We start from the raw sequence: 19,991 nt of genomic DNA, 5'->3' as shown, positions 1-19,991 counted from the left end.
AATCATACACAAGTGTCTGTCCTGATGAGGATTTATATCACTCCGCACACAGCCCCAGGAATGCCAGCTTAAACCATTCGCCTCTCCAGCTCTCTGCTGCTGGCTAGTTCTACTTTTCCCTGCAGTTTTGGCATTCGCTTCCTCGTCTGAACCCACCCTGCCCACCCCTCCAAAATACAGTTGCTCCAGAAGTCCCAGGGCTGTGTGCAAGCGGCATAAATCAGATACACGGCGCTGAAGCGATGGGTTATTTGGGATGTGGTGGCACATACCTCGGTGCCACAGAGGAACCAACAGTGTTGCATGGACTCTGCCGTTTCTTCCCTTTCTGTGTCCCAGGCACTATGTCAAAATGTCACATAACCCATGGCTGGAACGTCGTGTATCCCCATCTTGTAATGTCTATGCAATTGGGGGCAGCGTCTTGCATAGAAGGCAGTGGGCCAGGGTCATTTGTCAAAGGAAATATGCCCAGTTGCTTCCGTCTGGCCCTGTGGATGGAGCACTTTCCCACCATGCACCAGTGCAAAAGGCATGCTAGTGGCTGAGAAAAGAAAACCAGGAGGAAAGTTCTGCATGCCATGCTTCCGCCCCGGCTCTCTCCCACATGCTACTGCAAGTTCCACCAGGTTGGAGTTTAAAGAGTCTCAGCAGAGGCAGCTGTTTGGTCTTCCAAGATTGGAGCTCATTGGGATTCCCCCAAATGGAACAGTTACTAAGATTGCTTCCTTGATGGATTCCCACCTTGTGCTCCTCTGTTTGCAATGACCTGTCCAGATCTGTTGAGCTGAGGAACAGTATCACATATTTGTCATCTGATGGATTTCCTTTCTGGGACTGACCTCTCCCACAATGAGACTTTTGGGCTGCACCTCTCTTCCTGCAAATACTGAAGGCAGTTCAGATAGGTCTCACAGGGCCCCCAGGCTTGGCCACTTCTCTTCTGCCCTTGCACCAGATGAATACTTCAACATCTAAATTGAAACACCAGATGGATAAATGTAAATGCTTAACAGTGACCGTATTAACTATACATATGGAGTGGCGAGGCAGCCATTGCAGAGGCATCTGAAGAAGGTATCTCAGGTAGGGCTGACTGGGAGAGCGGTCAGTTCTAGAGAGGAAATTGTCAAGGAACAAACATTCCATTTAGGATCCTGACCTCTTTCCCAATCAGATGTAGCGAGCAATAAGGAAACATTAGTAGAGAGAGACAGATAAGGAGGACAGAGGAAGAATATTTCCTCTTCTCTAGTATTAGTCTAGTTTGGGAGCAGCAGCTTCCTCTTGAATGATGCTACCACTGAGGACTGGAGGTACAGGATGCAGTGCTTTCTACAGGTCTTGCTGCATAACCTGGGGGCAGCTTTGCAGATTATCTCTGTAGCAGCTGATGCCCTTTCTGTCCAGGATGCCATCAAGGAAGGTAATGAGTGAGCTCTGTCCCATCCTGGAATTGGCATATTAGTGTCTGCAGAGACTTCAGAAATGCAGCACTCGATCCAGCTGGCTATGGAGGATTTTGATGTGCTCAAGACCAGGCATTTAAGGCAAAAGTAAACAAATGAAGATGATGTTTCCTGAATGGGTCCATTCCATCTGGGTAAATTTTAGCAGTTCTTTTCACAGCTACCATGCACCCTGCTCCTCCCCGGAAGTGCGGAGCTTTTCACCAAAATGAAGGAAAAATGATTTCCTGTGAGGCGTGGAAGGAAGAGTTTACCTTGGTAATAAATGACTGATGTATGAGAGCTATGTTATCCTCACAGAACATGCTGTAAGCTTTGTGTCTTCTCAGAGCAAAAATTTCACAGGCTTCTTATCAACACGACTGTGACCAGAAAACTTGTCTTTATGACAAGGAAGAACAGGGAAACCGGGGCCATCAACTCAAATGGGGTGGGTAATTGGCTTGTAGTACTGCGGGCAGATCCCAGACAGGCCTAAATGCTGGTTTGGATGGAAGGGACGTTGATCATCTGGCAATCCATCAGTAGTTGGACATGTCTGCTTTTATAGCACTGTTTATGATGAGATGCAAAATGTGATGGGTGGAGGGTCTTAGGCTCAATTCTTGGCTGACCTATAAGAAATCCAGGACAGGCATGCCTTGTTTCCCAACTAACATCGCTAAGAGGATCCTGTTTATATGCTCTGCATAAACGGAAAGGGCAGAAAGCTTGCAGGGGGCTGGGAGATTATACATGGCCTTGCACTGCCCATCTTGGTTAGAAATTACTGTTCAACATCCAAAGTGTCAGGCTCAGATAGTCTGGGCTGTGATGCAGGAGTGGATTCGTTCAGATGGGACCAGTCTGTTGGGAAGGTGAATTGCAGGTCTCTGTGACTGCTCTACTAGGGCTGAACCATGGTGACAATCTTGGACAATTTGTGGCGAGAATGACCATCACTTCCACCTTTTTAAAAATAATCTTTTAATCTCTCTTCCTAGTAGTAGTAGAAGGGAAGTGGGTTGCACAAAGAAGCAGATTTGGCTAAACAGTGAGTCAGAGCTTCCGTTCCCAGCAATCTCTGGTCTGTGTTGCTGATGAAGAGCTTTGCTTTCATGTTCTGACTGAATGTAAATAGGTCCCCTGGGGGAATCTAGCTCATTGGATCTCAGCTAGAATACTTCTCGTTTCAGTGACCACTTTGATGTGTCTATCTGCTTATGGCCTAGCCAGACAGCTTTTGTATTCAGTGTCCATTTTTGTGCACTGTCCTGAAGGAGGCCAAGCAACATTCTGCCCAGGAGACTATCTCCATCACTTTGGCATTTAGACCTGCCTTCTTGTGGATTTATGCATGGCACAGCCATTGTCCCATCTGAACGAATCAGAGCATGCTCCTTCTTCACCTCTTCTTGAGTCATCAAGAGCCTGATCGTTCTTTTCTCTTTGATCCTAAATATGTTCCTTGTGCCCCGTGGGTCCCAAGCATGCTCCTCAAGCTAAAAGGCTGGTGTTTGTAGTCAGAATTTTTGGATGTGGATTGTGGAGGAAGAATGGTACTATCATGTGTTCTTCCTGTTTTCATCAATTGTGGGTGGCACCTCTCCTTTCCTTTGCATCTCTTGTTGGGAATAGTTCTAGGAAGTATTTAATTTGTGCTGGGGCTTGCCAGGGCTGAGCCCCAGCACCTCTCAGCTTGGCAGTTCATAGCCCCGGCACCCCTGGGCTTGCCGTGCCAGTTATGAAAGTCAAAACATTGCTTGAGTCCCAGCACTTAATTGCTTGAGCCCCAACCCCTCTTTCATTACAAATTAAGCACTGGTTCCAGACCTGCAATAGGAATCCCTGAAGCTCTTTCATGGGCACTCTTGCCCATTGAGTGATCTCTATATATAAGCCCAGAAGACTCAGTAGTTGCAGGTGAAGATGGATGGAAGATGCTGGGTTCCTTGACACCATGGAGGTAGTGGAAGTTAGTGTCTCCATCCTGAATTTCACCACCTTCATTGACCAGTCCAGCCTCTAGAGCTCTAAGATAGCCCCACTCCTCCAGATTTTTATCTGACTATGAGGAATTGAGGGGAGAGTTCCAAGCAGTTTTCATGCTGAGAGACGGGCTGTTCTGTCCCTAGCTCTGGGACGTGAAAGATCTCCTTCAGGATGGATCAATGCTTCTCAGCATCTCTTGAAGTTGGAGAAGGACTAAAGAAGGGATGGGTAGGGGGAGAGTCTGGGGCTCCAAAGTATTCATACTGCGACTCTCTTCTGTATCTACCTGTCAACTAGACTCTGAGGCTTGAAAAGTGTAATGCCCATGAATCCACCTGCTATGAATGTAACTTCTTTAGCAGTGAATTCCCTTTGTCATAGTTCTGAGGAGGCTGATGCTTTTTAGAATGTTGCACCAAGACATTGTGGCTTTTGTGAAGTGGGTGGTTGTCAGTGAGACTCTTAGGGTCGCTGAAGAAGCTTAGAAGTCCCTTCTGATCATGTCTTCTATCTTCTTGTCTGCAGGGTATTTTGGGAAGAAAGAACCTCCAGCAAAAATTATCATGCCCTTTGCCAGGAAGGCCACTGCTGCATTGGCTGAAAGGAAGATGAAGACAGAGTCTTTAGCTTCTCAGCCCCTGTGGAATTTCAGGACTAACCAACCAAGCCTTTTGTCAGGAATCTCCCACTCTTTTCAAATGACTTTTGCAAAGGAGGGACAAAGGAACACACCAACTTTTCTTGTAATTCTGGACAGGAGAGATTTGCTCTTGGCTTTAGCCTATTCCCCATGGTTTCAAACATGCCCAGGGAAAGAACGTCTCTGCTTCTCTGGCAGAGGGCTATGTTGGGAAGAAAACAGTTCCCGTGGTGTGGAGAAGGAGCTGGTGAAGGAAGATGAGGATCTCGGATGCTTTCTGGCCTCTCTTGTGTTTTCTAGCCATTTTGCCCTTTGGAAGGAAGATTCTCAACCACATCAAAGATGAGTCTATTTTCTTCATTGGGGCTCAGCCCTTGGTGGGGTAGGAGGGGCTTCTGTAACTGATGAGGAAATGCTGGGATACATCTACCCTGAAAAAGCTAAGATCCCCCGCTTGAGAAGGAAAGTTGGAAAGCACGGCAGCCTCTTCACCATGTGAGTCCATTATCCACTTGAGCACAGGGGTGAAGCCTCTGGGGATTTTCCCTTTTGGGACCAAAGGGGTTGAGGGGACTTTTGTGCTATCCCCAAGGTCATTGAGGACCATCCAGCTTGTTGAGTTCCAGGCACTGAAGATGATTGACCCACACTCTTGTGACAGTATCCTGGGCTGATGGTGGGGGGATGGGGGTGGAGGTGGAGGCTACATCATGCCATCCAAACTCTGAACCCCCTTCCCTGGTGGAGTGAGGGACTGTAGACTGGGAACGATTGTGGCACAGAGCACCCCTTTTGCAACTCCCAAGAGAGTCTCCTCCCAAAAGGAGCAGCTCTGGTTCTTCTGCTTGCTCCACCTGACCTGTTCTGCCAAGTTGGGAGAGAATAAATGGGGAGAAGGAGGCTCAGAGGGTTGTCCTGTTCCAATGCAAAAATTTGGACCTCCTGAGGAAGAGGAGGCAGATGGGAGGAAGATTTTGCTCACTGCTGCCCCAAAACGAGCCTGAAAGATGGGACGGCGAAGGATCTGGCTGGGGTGCCGAGTGGCTGCTTTGTTTGCCCTGCCAGAGGCAGAGAATTTAGCACAAACAGTGGCAGTGTGTGGCCAAGACCCTCGTGGACAAGTCTGAATTGCTGCTGGAAGAGAGGCACAGCCCAGATGTCTTGGACTGTGGGGGGGGGGGGGGAGATCAGAATAAACCAGAAGCCATTGAGTCCAGCTGCTGGAGTCCCAATGGGTCACCTGCTCCATTGAGTTGTCATCTTTTTGCATCATGGCAAACCAAGAGCCGTGGTCTCCATTTGTCACCATTATGTGACAGCTCTTCATAGCCACTGTGCACCATGGTAGAAAACTGCAGTGTCCTGCGAGCTACCACAGCGACCGAACCTCTGAACAGGATTCCAGCGATTGATCAATGGGGTCTTTGCCTCGGTCACCTGCCTCGTTCTCCTTTCTAGTTTGCGCTCCCTCTTTCCGGTGACATTCCCGCACCCCTGGCTTTTATTCCTTCTCATCCACATCCCCTAGTTGTAAACAACATTTGGTCTCCATTCATCACAGGAAAGAGTTCCCATTGGGACAGCTCTGTGATTCTTGGAATTAAAGGTGCCTTCTCTGTGCCACAGGCAACATTCACATGCTGCACAAGTGTTTTGGGAACTCCAGGGTTCTCTGCTTTAGGGAGGAAGGCAAGGGAATAAATTTGTCTAAATCCACATCAATGGGGCTCTAAGACGGATCCCCCTCCCCTGTACCCTAAGGTAACAGCTGCTGGTTCTGGGCGGGGTTGGACCTCTTTAAACTCGAAGGAAAGCAACGTGAGGGTTCCCTTGTGAGACGCAGTGGTGGTGGAGCAGAGGAGGGTGAAGGAGGGGTTAATGGTGCGTCCCGTTGCCAGGTTATGGCTGGGGACTGGGAGGCAAACCTTGCACGCCACCCTGTAGGGGCAGTTCTTTCCCAGGCCCAGAGGAGGCGAAATCACCCGTACTAATTTGTACATATCCTTATACGGGATCCTGCCGCTGTAAAGGAAGCACACGTGGGTTAATAGGACACTGAAATAACGGAGAAGAGGAAACGAGAGCTTAACCAGGGGTCAGAGACCCAGTTCAGGTCCATGTCTCTCTCTTTCTGGCTCCAACAGACCTAGACTGGAGAAGGCTGTGAAAAATCACCACTATATAAGCATAGCTACCACCTTCTCCACTCCAAAGGGGTTAGCACCCTCATTCTCATCCAAACTGGGGATTCCCCGTGGAAAGTCTTGCCCTAAAGGTGCACTAGCTCAGATACCCCAAGTCCCAATAATGCCATATCGCAAGCCTACGACTGGTCAGAGTGATCTGAAATCCAAGGACATGATTGTACATGAGTACACAACTACTTGTTTAGGGTTCTAGGAATCTTTGCATTTTTATGGAGTTGCACCTAGTTATACCAGCAGAAAATTTGCCCTACATGGTCAGTTCATTATAGAAATCAGTTAATTAATCCTCACAATATTTCTATGAAATCAGTAGATGAGTATATTTTAACTCCATTTTACAGATAGGGAAACTGAGGCATGGAGAGTTAAAGTGACTTGCCCAAAGCCACATAGCTGTTCAGTGGCAGAGACCACTGAAGCCTCTCTAGCCACTATTAGAAAAGCCAGGGGGTGAAGCTGCTTTGTCTGTTATTTCCTCTGGTCCCGCCACACTTTTCTCCCATACCCTAGGTACTTTTCCATCACTGGCCAGAGATAACCCAACTTGTCTAGGCAAAACCATTCAGAACAGAGTGCAGGCAACTGGACAGAGTACATGGCATCCCTATGGGTCCCTTTATTTAATGTAGCTGGGGGCCTCTGATGACATTCATTTATTTATCTATCTATCCCCTTCTCAACACTTAGACCCGCAGCTCCATTCAGGTGACAGGACCCGCTCACATCTAGTGACCCTTCCCCACTCAGCGACGGGGATTAGAGCTGCCACCAATTTAAAAATTAGTCTAGAGCAGCTTGTTTCCTCCCGGTGTTTCCCATAATAACCGGCTAGACTCCATGACAAAACAGCATGGGCTCTCTTGCTTTGTGAGACTTGGGTGAGAGCGGGCACTGTACTACATTTGGAAAATGCCATCCACAGGGCCTGACAGCAGGTTCTTTCTTTGACTGGACTGAAGAACCCACGGTAGCACCCAGGTCCCAGGGCAAAGGGCACTACGAATTGCTGGTATCAAAACGTCACCCTTCCTAAACTTCTGAGGAGAGAATGAGCCTGCTTTGCGCTGCTTGGACCTCCCGAGTGTACATGACCATAGCTTCTCTGCTCTACGGCACCACGCACTGAAGTCTCAGAACTGTATGATGCATGTGCATCTGATAAGAGGACAGCCCTGCCTACTCCAGCCTTGGGGATGCTTTCACAGCGTGGGATGCTGCTGATGAGAAGCAGTCCTGGGGAGATGGCATCCACTCACTTGAGTCAGGTTGGAAAAGGTGCTGAAGTGGATCACGCTAAGGACAGGTACTGTTAGGAACAATCACTGCCTGGGTTAGCTCTCAGGAAGCAAAAAATCAGGTTGCAAAGGCGTGAGGGTAGATTGATTCCAAATGGTGAGATTCCAAGTGGAGCAGGGCTCCGGAGCTGACATCATCTCGTGCCTGAAGCCGATGCAGCACCGAGTGTATGTGGTTTCAGAGAGGCTGCCCAAAGTGCTGACCCAACACCGACAGGAGATGGAGCCCTGCGGCACTCGCAGTGCCAGTGAAGATCTGCACCCAGAGGGGGCACTCACAGTATTCCTAATGCCAATAAGGGCTGATGCTGTGACCAACAGCCCGGATGCACTCCCAGTGCTGCTGAGGGTTAGACCTCAGTAAGCTGCCCCAGAAACACTCCCAGTGACCTCAGGCATGCAAGCTGACAGCAGCCTTCCTGGAGCACTACTGGGGGTTGTGTCTGGAGCAGTCACCCTAAAGCACTTTCGGCTCCACCCCAATGGCCATGTGAGAGACCACCCTGATGCAATGCTTCTTCTCCAGTGTGGCAGGGCTAGATTGACTTGCTCTCCCAAGTGGGAGCTCTCTTTTCAGAGGGATCCTGGAGCAGCTGCCTGAGGAATCATTAGAGGATTCAAAAGCCTTCTCTTGTCTCAACAAGGATGAAGTGCATTGGCTGTATTAAATCTAGCCCTGTCCTCAGGCTCATCCCCATCCAAAGCATCTCAACCCTTTCTCAGTGTCTGAATATGGTCCTGAGCAGCTAAATTAGCAGGAGCCCAGCTACCTTCGCAGTCTCTCTGCTGGGCTCACGCATTGATTTAAATGGCGATTTTGCACACTCCGGTGTACAAAGTATTTGGGGGCTGGAGGAGGGACAGCTGCTTGCAGAGTGTCTTGAGGGTGTGGGAATCTGATTGGCAGGAGGAAAATGGGAAAGGAGGAAGATCCAGAGCCAACAGTTGGAAGGTGGCGGTGTGCGGAGGTAGCTGGGGACTACCATAGGAGCTACAGAGAGGGATGCAGCAGGAACATCCAAAGGTTTGGATAAACACTGTTCGTATTATGCTTATCTGAAAAGAACCAGCCAAAACCTTTGGACTTTAGCCCATCGCTAGTTATCAAAGGAGCAGGATGCCTGGGGGCTATAAGGCGGCCCACGAGCAGGATGGTGGCTCCGTGCCATTGGACCTCCTGGAAGCCAGCCAGTATTTTCCTCTCACAGCTGCGTGTTCCAGCAGCTCTGATTCCCTTCCCTTCCCTGACTGTCCCAGGTATTACAGCCAAATGGATTCCCAAAAATGGGGCTTCGAGAGGCCAGGGAAAGGAGGAGGAAGTTGGCTACATACCACGCAGCTCTGTCATATTCCGCCCAGATCCGGACAAACTCATCTAAGTGATGAGGCCCCAGGATGGAGGAATCCCGAGTCAGGTATTCAAAATTGTCCATGATGACAGCCACAAACAGATTGAGCATCTAAGTGAAAAGGAAAGAGACAGAGAGAAAGGGATGGAGAGATAGAGACAGAGCATAAAAGAGGGAGGGAAGATGGGAGAGTAATATATGGAAGAAGACAGAAGAAAAAGGAATCTGTAAATAAAGAGCATGGCAGTTTTGTGGCAGTTCCCCCATACACAGAACTCCTAAGTGCATGCGTGGAGCAGCTACAGAATCAGATGCTTAATTGTCACACAGCCCAGTAGTAATATTTTCAAACACAGCATCCGACTAGGTGCATAGTGTATCACAATGGAAATAGCCTCCCTTTGGTGTGTCAGTTACACCAGGCAGAGGACTCCTCCCTGACACAGTACGTGTCAACCTGCGTCCATTACGCTTGGGAGCTGTGGATTGTACTGGTCTGAATGTCCCCTAAACACCAGCATTTAACCTTCTGGCAGCCGAGAGCATGAGTAAGGAACCACACCACACTGGGCAAGAGGCAAGCAGGCAGAAAGGGTTAGTACATCAGCATGACTCTCCTGGGCTGTGTCTAGCTAACCAGTGAGAATCTGAACAGCACCTGGGCTCTCCTCACAACAGTGACTTGGCTGAGTCAGGGATCAAAGAGCACAGAAGCGAGGAGATCTAGCTAATGCCTTCCGACAGTGCTTTCCGAACCCCACAGCGTTCTTTAGCTGAGGGGTACACGGTGGAGGCAATGACCTTTTACCACCAGGATACTACACCATTACATTTGGATCACCGCATTTCATGCCCAGGGCTCTACCTTTTATTACTTCCATTCCCTTACATACAGTGTCCCCTCTTGTCTCTCTGTCTGTCCCTCTCACTCGCAGTTTCTCTATCCCACACCTTTGCCTTCCTTATGAAGGATGGGCAGAGTTAGACAGCTGACTGTAACTGGGGTTCTCCATCGCATTTCTGGCTTAGGGGCTTTGCTGTACGGGGAAATTTACCTGCATTATGTAACTGGTGCTATAGTTAAGAATACCCAGATAGAGAGTATATAGCCATATCTGGCACAACAATGGCCTTTTTTCAGTGTAGCTCATGTCGCCCTGGAGGCATAGTGGTTCCCAGCCGTGAGGACCTGGAGAGCTACTTTACCTTTGAATGGAATCCCAGGAAGCCACTGTGAACTGAGACCAGACAGTGTAAGTGGAGCTCTGATACATGGACTGATACCACCTGCTTTGATCAGCTACATGTAGGGATGCCAAGAGCCACAGGCTGAGTGTCAACTGATTCAGTGCAAGCGCGAATGGTGCCTTTCCCATGCACCCTCCTGACTGCACCCCCTTTTTCACAAAACAATTGAGTTCACTTCCCGCTCCATGAGTAGGCTCAAATGTCTGTGCGCGCGTGCACACGCTGGTGGGGGGACAACTGTAACTCCCCCCAGATTCCTGCCCCAGAGAGCATACATTCTCTTTTGCAACCACAACTTCCCTGTTCAATGGTAAAATAGGGACAGAAGGCAGATACAGATCACACACATCGACTTGACCCAGACAGCAGGTGGGCCTGCTCTCCATACGGGCAGTCACAGGGCAGATCATTTGAAATCTTAAATTAGCTGCAGGGCAAAATCTTGCTGAGTTGTATTCGTGATGAAAGGGACAGACCTCTGGGTTAGAACAGCCCCTCCTTACCACTGTCCCTGAAACCAGCTAGGCATGACTCAGAGTGATAAAACCCTTTTTTGCTGTCCCTGGGGTAAGAGTGCTAGCTTCTTTAGCAACACGGGGTCACGCCAGGGTAATGGAACCTGGAGCAGAGAGCAGAAGGCGAGATCTCTCCGAGTCTCTCTGATAGTGAATCCCACCCATTGTGGAGTAGTGGAGGGGAGGGGAGAGTAGGGTGGGGATGTCCCTCGGTTAGGAGCAGTCAGTGCTGAGTCCTCCCCAGAACTGAGAGATCAATGGAGTGGAAGGAGGCAAACTCACCAGGAAGGAGCAAAAGAAGATGAAGGAGACAAAGTATACGTAAGCCAGATCTGTGCCACAGTGCTCATTCTCATGCTGTCCGGACGTTGCCGTGGTGTCTGGCTCACAGCCTTTGCCTTCCAGGCATGACAGCATGATCTCCTGCCACGCCTCACCCGTGGCACTCCTGCATCCAGAACACACCCACCATTAAAAGCTGCTCAAAGCAGAGCCCCTCACTGCTCCACAACTTTACTACATATGAGTGAGATGCTTGGAAATTCACCACAACTCTCCCTTTGTAAATAAAATCTGCTACCTCAGAACTTATGGTCTCTGCCAATAACCAATGCCAGTGGCTTCTGAAGATGGCATAAAACCCCCATAATAAACTAAACTATACAGCACTGTATCATGGTGGGAGGCAGGTGGCTTCCTGACTCCAGCTAGTGATCATCTTATGCCCTAAAGCAAGAGGAGAAAGGACCCTTGAATTCCAACTGGCATGACTGCAGATGCTGTTCATAGACACAGCTGTTTCATTTCTATCCTGCAGCAGTAAGTTCCACACGTCAGAAATCCAATGCCTGAACGTCAGCAGCCCAAGGAGGACAGAGAGATTAACAGCTCCAAGTGTAAAGCTAAAGAGTCATTGTTGTATGTTTGGAGCTAAGGGACTTGTGATCCCCACCCGCTTTTTCTAGCTGGGGCACCCCAGCTGATCTGCTGTGGCAGACACTCCTGCAGCCAGGCAAGCCTTCAGTATTATGACTCAGGTAGGGATGAGATGGGGAAAACTGATATGTTTAGTAATGATTAAAAATGCACATGTACCTAAAAAGGAGCATAAGGGAGGCCAGGAAGCTGCGGAAGTTGTTGTGACGGTTAATGTGGCTTTCTTCATCTAATTTGATATTCCCAAAAACCTAAGGGCAAAAAGGAAAGAAAACTCAACACACAAGAACTGCCAAGCCAGGAAGTGCACCGACCTGCGCAGCCAGTCACTGGCATCGGTTACCTTCCCTCCCACCTGCCCGTGGAGCAGACAGCCGGTCTGATCTCAGCAAGGATTACACATCACAAAGGCTGCTCCTTCTGCTGGAGTGCACCCTTCAGGTCAGAGAGCAGTTACACTGGCTATCACCAGGGGAGGGACTGCACTAACACAGACAGACACACATATGTGGGGATGGTGAGGAATCCATCTGGCCAGCAGCTGTCTCCTTCAGAAGAGCAGATCAGGAAAGCCGTCAAATGCTTTTCATACTATGCTATCAAGAGGTTCTCTTTGTAAAAGGGTAGTAACGCCTTGGGTTAAATTCTCCCATCTTTCAAAGCATGTTGGTGCAACTCCATGAAGCCAACCCGTCAGTAATAAATGACGGGAGAATCCGGCTTATTGAATATACAGTACAGACCCGTTTACGCGCAGATGTCGGGAGTCAAGCCGTCACGATCGCGTGTTGACGGACCATGGGTTAAGAGAGCCATGCTGGAAAAAATGTCTATGATTCACTTAGAAAAAAACACGGTTATTTTCTGCTCTTTCTGGCTCGCATTTTTTTTCTTTCTTATGAAGTCTGTCATCCGCCGCAGATGAAACGCATTCGCGACCGATTCATCGGCTGATCGGCTTTCTCCAGAAACCGATACCTGCGCTATGCCGTGACGCTTTTTAAAACGACCTATAAACCCCTTGCTGGCTTGGAATGATTCATCCCCCGTTAAATTTCCAAATTTTGCCGCTTGGGCTTGAAGAATTGGCCCACTGAGCGGCGTTCCTTTCAGCCTTTCCTGAGCAAACCCCGTGCGCATGGCTTTGCCCGCTGTGGGCTTGGCTGACTAGCGCACAGGTTTTCGCTTAAGCCCTGCGGCAGAATCGATATTTTGTACAAAGCCGTTCAGTTTAGATTCATTTTTAGCCAGCCTCGGAGATCAGATTTGGCAAGCCCCATATCTTTTGGGGCTTTGGCCTGGGTTTCTCCGCTATTTACTCGATCTATTGCAGCTAGCTTTTCTTCTGCAGTGTAGGAACGCCGACGCTTGCCCTCTGCCATTATATTAGGCCTATGGTTAACATTTTCTAATGTAGTATATATATATTACTATATAGCTACTATATATTATATCTCTCTCTTGTGTGACAGTGACTAAGCGTGCGTGATACGTCTTTACCAATATCAGTAAAGACTTACAATACGTTTCCGCTCCACACTTCCTGTTGATTTCTATGTCAGTGAGTTAGTGAGCAAATCTGTAGCACTATATAGCAAGTTCCTGTACTACGTGTTAACGAGTCTCGCGTGTTAAATAGGCAGCACTGGGAGGCATGGTGCTACAGCGCGTTAAGCGGATTTGTGCATAAACAGGTCTGTACTGTATGTGCAGACATTTCTGGTACACCTCAATACATGAAAGACTGTGAAGCGCTCAGATATTATGTCAATTGGGGCTGCATAAGTATCAAAGACAAAAGAAATCTAGATATGATGGTTGCTGCATCTTGTGTGTGTTTCAGTGAGCTTTGAGTACATGCATCTTGAGAAAGAGGCACGGTCTGAACACAGAACTGGAGCCAGCTAAATTCTAAATCTGACTCTGACAGTGACACTTAACTCATGCCTCAGTTTCCCATCTGTACGATGGGGATAATAGTAGTGACCTACAATCCTGAGGTGTGGTAGGGCTGAATAAGTTTGTGTCTGGAAAGTACTTTGAAGAGGAAAAGTATTTTGTTAGTATCATTACGTATCTATTCTACTTTCAGCATACCTAAAAATACACTAACTGCTGACTATTTTTCCCACAAAGGGTTTTGGAACGTGTAATTGTAGAATATTTTCTGCCTCCAGCTATTTTGCTCAAACACCGCCCACTCAGCACTGCTTGGGGAATTTGTTCACAAAGGTGTTAAAACAAATCAAATACTATCGCACCACAAGGGGGATTAAATCTGATGGCACTTGTGAGGGGCTGAGAAAGCCTGGATGGGGGGGTGGGGAGGCAGGGGAAAGCGGCCAAAAATAGACCAATAGAGCACAGTCAGTCAAATTTTTTTGGGGAAACCCACTAAACAACTAAATTTCCTCTCAAACAAAGGAAACCAGATTCTCTATCCAGAGCAGGTGGCAATGACAGCCCTAGCAATGACCTCCCCTTCCCCCGCTAGCCAAAGCGCTTCCCAGCTGTGAACATCAGGCAGTTTTACTTGTCACGATGCCTCAATCACCGTGGAACAAAGCCCTGAGTATTAACAGCCAAAGCTGCCTTCCCAGACATCAAGTGTGGGTCTTGGACAGCCTTCAAACCACAAGATCAATCCTGCAAACCACATAAGCATCTGCTTAACTTTAAACGCACGAACAACCCCATTGACTACAGTGGGGCTACTCCTGTGCTTATGAGCTTTGCTGGACTGCGGCCTAAAAGCCTGTGTTCTGCAAAGCGCTGAGTACCCTCAATTCCCACTGACTTCAACTGAAGGATCAGGTCCTAGCCCTGGTTTCTGCAACACGAGGCCTTCCCAAACCCATACAAGGATGTTGGGCAACAGAGATTAGCGAGAGGAACCAAATCACCAAAGGCTCTCGCAAGGACCCTGTCAGACACGATGTTAGTTGTGAACCGGATTCGGCAGGTTGGGGCCAGACATTGGTGGGTCCTGAGTCATTTCTAAGGTTTTAGGAACTAAAGAGTTCTGCTTGGAAAGAAAGAGGTAAACTGAGCTGTCCATGTGGATTGCCCACTTGAGCATAATATGAGAGATCTCTGATGATGTAATCAACAGGAAGGGTTCCATCCATGTGAACTACACCACTGGAGTCACGGTGACATACTCCCTGGAGAAGGCAGTCTGGAGATGTACAACTCAGAGGATTCTGGGGGACACACACTGCAACCTGTGGGTGTATTAAACACTATAGCTCCTACTGCGCAAGCCTTCAAACCTCTTCAGCACCTGACCTGGTCAACAGACTCCAACACAATAAGCAGATGCTAGACTGGATAATACTAAAGTGGGTGACAGAGTGGACCACTCTTTACTCTGTCTGCCCCAGGAGAAGAAGCCTTGTAGGAGGATACGCACACCTGGACGCCTTTGCTTACCTGCATCCCAATGATTGCATATATGAAGAAAAGCATAGCGATCAAGAGACAGACATATGGGAGGGCCTGAAAGGGAAATACACAATAGTCTGGTTTACTACAGTAGAGGCTTCAGAATATTAGTAAAATGCAATAGCTTGTGACCTGTGCTAACCCTGCTATTGCCTATTGCAATTAGTTGCAAAGAACCAATCAGAATCACACTCCTTGCTGGAGTGGTGCAACATCTTCCTGACTGTTGAATTCCAAAACAAATAGAGGGACTAGAAATTAAAATGCCACATAATTGTGGTTTACAAAATACAGACAAAGAATTTAGCCTATGCAAAAGTATAACACCCAACAGCGCTACTGTCAAACAGCTGGCAAAGCATGCTGCGTACTGCTATGCAAATGAGCACATTCAAAAAGACCTCCAAGGACCCTCTGGAATGGTGCAGTCCCCTCCCCTCCATTTTTTGCAAGGAAGGTTTTACTGTTTCTCCCTCCTGCATTTAGAATTAGAGGTGGGTTAATTTTATAAAGTTCAGAGGGTTGGTTCATATAAACTCTCCACACTTTGGATGCTGATCCAAAATTTTCTGGTTCTTCCTGAACTCCAACAGCTCATAAGATCATAAGAATAATAGTTAGTCCTGCCAAGAGTGCAGGGGACTGGAGTAGATGGCCTCTCGAGGTCCCTCTCAGTCTTACAGTTCTATGATTCTAAGAATGACCCAAGTTGAGTAACTGTTCCACCACCACACTTGCCCCCGACAGGGGACACTGATGTGTCCTTTACCTTGAAGGACTGCACAAAGGTCCACAACAGGATACGGATGGTGTAGCCCTGGCGGAGTAGTTTGATGAGGCGAGCTGCCCGGAACAGCTTCAAGAAGCTCATGTTGAAGCTGCTGGTGTTCACCAGCTGTGAGAAGATCAAACAATCAGAAGAAGGCAAAAATCACTACATCTATCTACACCCCCAAGGAGAGGCAAGGAGCAAGGCACCCCCCTCCAGCCTTCCATCGCTGGCACAAATGTCCAAGGTCAGAATATTCACCTTGGTGTCTGTCAAGATGATTTCTGTGATGCTGCCAATCACAGTGATGAAGTCAAAGATGTTCCAGGTGTCCCGGAAATAATTCTGCAAAGAGATCAAAAACATGTGGATGGGGAGCACAATGATGTCAGATTCAGGCAACGCTGAAACACATGCCAAGTCTTCACACATCACCACCACCACCACAGATATTGTCTTCTTTCTGTGAAACCAGCCTCTGGAATACTGTCTTGTGTCTGAGGGGGTTGTAGCCCAGAACATATCTATGGTGAGGCAGATTTTCTATAAGGTAACTCTTGCACTGAATAGGCCAAACTGCTAAAAGAACATACAGAATTCTCTTGCATTGTCAAAAGGGGAATATAAGAACAGAGAAACTACTGCAGTCCTTCCTGAAGGCACAATCACAAGTGGGTGAGCCCAGAGACACAGTTGTCTATTTAAACTATGCAGCGGAGTATCTATCTATGAATATTTAATACAGTCAGGTGCCTAAATGGCTATCTACAACTTCTGAAGTCAATGGAAGTTTCGCCTGAATAAGAATTTCAGGAACCAGCCTACCAATAACACTTTGCCTTTACATAGCACCTTCCATTTGAGGAAATCAAAGTGCTTTTAAAAGGTGTGTAAGTATCATTGTTCCCATCTGATAGATAGAGAAAGTGAGACAGAGAGAGAGAGAGAGCCCAGGAAGTCAGACATGCAGCCGGAAACAGAATCCAGGTCTTTTGATTCCCAGTCCTTTGCTCTAAACACTAGACCATGCTGCCTCCCAGAGAGATAGATCTATGATTCAGAAAAGGGTTGCTGGTGTGCTGTGCACCCCAAGCACACATGCTGCTGGGATAGAGGAGGGCTCTTTGCCCTCACAAAACTGTCCATTGACTGGCTCAATATTCTGTCTCCATGTCACGGAGGGCTGTACACGGAGGTTGGTTATTCACTATTAATTATTATTTATCAAGTGCAATAGGTGTACATGGCCCCTCGTCAGCTTGCAACAAAAAAGTCACTGCCCCTTGCATCTTGCAATCTGACAGTAATAGTTTAATGTAAGTGTGCCATATGCTGGACTGCCATAGTGGAGAGCAACAGATGTCATCCAGCAGGACAGGTGAGAAACAAAAGGAAAAAGAAATAAAGAAAAAACAGAATCAGCTTTTCCTAAGGGTAGCTGAAGACAAGAAAAAGTGTTATGTTCACAAACAACAGATTCCTTGGGCTGAAAAATGAGATAATTAGTGAGGAGTGGCTGAGACTCAAGGGAATGATAATTAAATATGAAGCCTTTCACCACTATATTACCAGTTCCAATCTGGTATAAACCATTATCAATGAATGGGTATTTCATGGCCTGGTTGAAAGGAATTAGTGTACTCAATCCAGTTCCTAGTGCTCAGGCGTCAATGTAATATCAGCTGCCAACACAACTGGTAATAAACTGGCACCCTGGTTAGCAGCATCAGCAAAAAGGACAAAGGCTGAATAGGTCTAGACACTGAATTGCCCAGGTGGGGAGGGGTGACAATCTGAAAGCTGTCACCAGCAGTAAATTCACACCAAATATAAAAGTCCATTAAAAGTAACGTCGCCATTTGGGTTCAGCAGTGGGGGTGACACTCAGTTGCTCAGATTAAATGAAAACCCCAGATATTTCACTCTAAAATATTGACTCAGGAATCTGGAAAGCTCCAGATGTTGGGCTAGGAATCTGGAAAGCTCTGGACTGACCAAGAAAGCAGGTAGACATCCAGTGTCATGGTGCTTAACAAGACTCCAACACCCAGAATAAGTACAGCTCTCAAGAAGATGCCAGAACTAAATACCAGTTACATCCCAGGAAGCTACATCCCATTACTAATGCCAAAAGAAGAGAGTATTAGCTACACACTAGGAAGCCAAAGTCCACTACCACTGCCAGTTGAACTGAGTACCCAAAGCTGGTATGGAGTACTAGTACCAAATCACTTACCAGGAAGCCAAAAGCTATGATCTTCAGGACGCACTCCAATGAGAACACCATGGTAAATGCGATGTTCAGGTACTTAAGAGCCAACTCATATGTGTAGGGCGCGGAATAGTACTGCCAGAAAGAGAGAGAGTCAGAACCATCTACAGTCAGCTACCAAAATTGGGTATTACAATGAACCTTTAGTTCCATGGTAGGATTAGGCTTTGCCCAAGCCCCTGAGATTTATCCCAGGTGTTTAACTATTGACTGGCTAGTGACAAGCCCCCCACCCTTTTTTTTAAACCAGCTACATATCCAGTAATCCTCATTCTGCCCTTCCGCTTTGTTTCTGCTAAGGGAAGAGGATGGAGCTGACGGGAAGAAGGGTCTCCCAGGGGGCAACCACTGCTACGTGTTTATCACAGAATCAGCCCAGATCACATTACAATCGCCAGTGCCCCACTAATTCATGAGGTCCTTCTGTTGAGGGCAATTGTTGTTGCAGCATCACTGTTTGTTACCTACACTGTTCACATCGTAAGGGTGTACTGAACTTTCAAGTGTGCGTTTGTGCTCTTGAAAGAATTTCCTACAGGCTATGGGGACACCAACAACAGAGATAGGCCATATTAAAACAGGAGAGTATTAGCCATCCTCCTCAAGATTTGAGGAGATGGAAGTTGGCACTTCAATGTAGAACATGCAAGTGTCTGCACAAGGAAGACAAAAAAAAATCCTTGGGTGGAAGAACCTCATTTGGGCAAGCAAATCATTTAGTCAGATTCCTAACGTGTGTGTGAAAAATGCAGGTGCCATTTCAGAGGCTGGGGTGAAGTCCCTTTGAAAATCTGTCCTTGTGTGTCTTCGGGATTAATTGCCTTCCACATTTCACAGCAAGGACTGTGCTCAATGGATTGAGTGCAAACTGGAAATATTTGCTTCAGTAATAAAGACACCAGTGTAAGAGCCAAGGCTGTGACCACATCAGCTTCCCTAGTCAACTATACTAACAGACATGATATGATATGGGACCTGGGTGCCAAGACCCCAGCATCTTCTTAAAACAAAAAACATACTTTCTAAATCCCTCCCTGGCTGTTTCACCTCCTCTCCAATTCCCTACACAGAGGCATGTCATCCTGGGTCTCTGGTCTACCCGGTCAGCTCACCTTCATCATCAGCACCACGGTATTCAGCGCTATCATGGCCATGATGGTGTACTCAAAGGATGGGGAGACCACAAAGTGCCAGACGCGGTACTGGAAGGTGTGTCGGTTTTGAGGCATGTAGCGTGTGAGAGGTTTGGCACTAATGGCAAAGTCAATGCACGCCCTCTGGAACAAAACAAAGTCTGTCAGCTTGCACTCAGCTTCTCATCTTTCCTCCCACTACCCATGATGTCCTGTTACTAGTTCTCTGCTACAGGCGAATGGACGAGAGTGAATATTGTCCTCCTGAGCTGCGTGAATCCCAAGTCCCTGGGGGTTTACTGCATGTCATTACACAGAAGTGTGTTGACAGCCGGGGTAGATGAGCTGGGGAGAAATTGGGCAGAGTATCTGTTGCTATCAGAATCCTCAGGTCCTTCCTCCCCTGGAGGTAGGTGGGTTGCCCGTGGCCATGGAGGCTACTCTGATCATTATGCTGGAGATGCAGCCCTACAGAAACTCTTCCGCCATTCGGAGATCTTGGGGGATGATGAGTTCCCCAGCACCCAGCTGAGCTAATCAAGCTGAACATGGGTCAAGGATCTGTCCCAAGAAGCAGAAGGTCACTATAATCTGCAGCAAAATTTATGCCCTGTGATGTAGTGAAACAAGGCAGGATTTTCCCGTGACTGCACTGTAAGCAGTTTCTCTCCATTCACATTCAGCATAAAATAATGGCATGAGTTAATGACATTACTACTGTGGTTTAGGCTCAGCTGGAATAA

The 19,991-nt window shown here is 47.7% G+C and overlaps 1 protein-coding gene across 1 annotated transcript in view; it reads right to left on the bottom strand.

Annotated features, from left to right (window-relative positions):
* CACNA1E (calcium voltage-gated channel subunit alpha1 E) overlaps positions 1-19,991 on the bottom strand; it is a 420,129-nt gene that overhangs the window by 26,704 nt on the left and 373,434 nt on the right. The window contains exons 34-42 of the mRNA XM_073356587.2: positions 19,228-19,392; positions 18,080-18,190; positions 16,105-16,188; positions 15,844-15,969; positions 15,063-15,128; positions 11,790-11,881; positions 10,977-11,142; positions 8,915-9,042; positions 6,006-6,102 (exon numbers count right to left, since the gene is read on the bottom strand). Coding sequence (XP_073212688.1) covers positions 6,006-6,102; positions 8,915-9,042; positions 10,977-11,142; positions 11,790-11,881; positions 15,063-15,128; positions 15,844-15,969; positions 16,105-16,188; positions 18,080-18,190; positions 19,228-19,392 — 1,035 coding nt within the window. The remainder of the gene's footprint in view (positions 1-6,005; positions 6,103-8,914; positions 9,043-10,976; positions 11,143-11,789; positions 11,882-15,062; positions 15,129-15,843; positions 15,970-16,104; positions 16,189-18,079; positions 18,191-19,227; positions 19,393-19,991) is intronic.

This window comes from Lepidochelys kempii, chromosome 8, assembly GCF_965140285.1.
Source record: "Lepidochelys kempii isolate rLepKem1 chromosome 8, rLepKem1.hap1, whole genome shotgun sequence".
NCBI lineage: Eukaryota > Metazoa > Chordata > Testudines > Cheloniidae > Lepidochelys > Lepidochelys kempii.
Note: the sequence above shows the minus strand (reverse complement) of the source record. Positions and strands in the feature narration are given on the sequence as shown.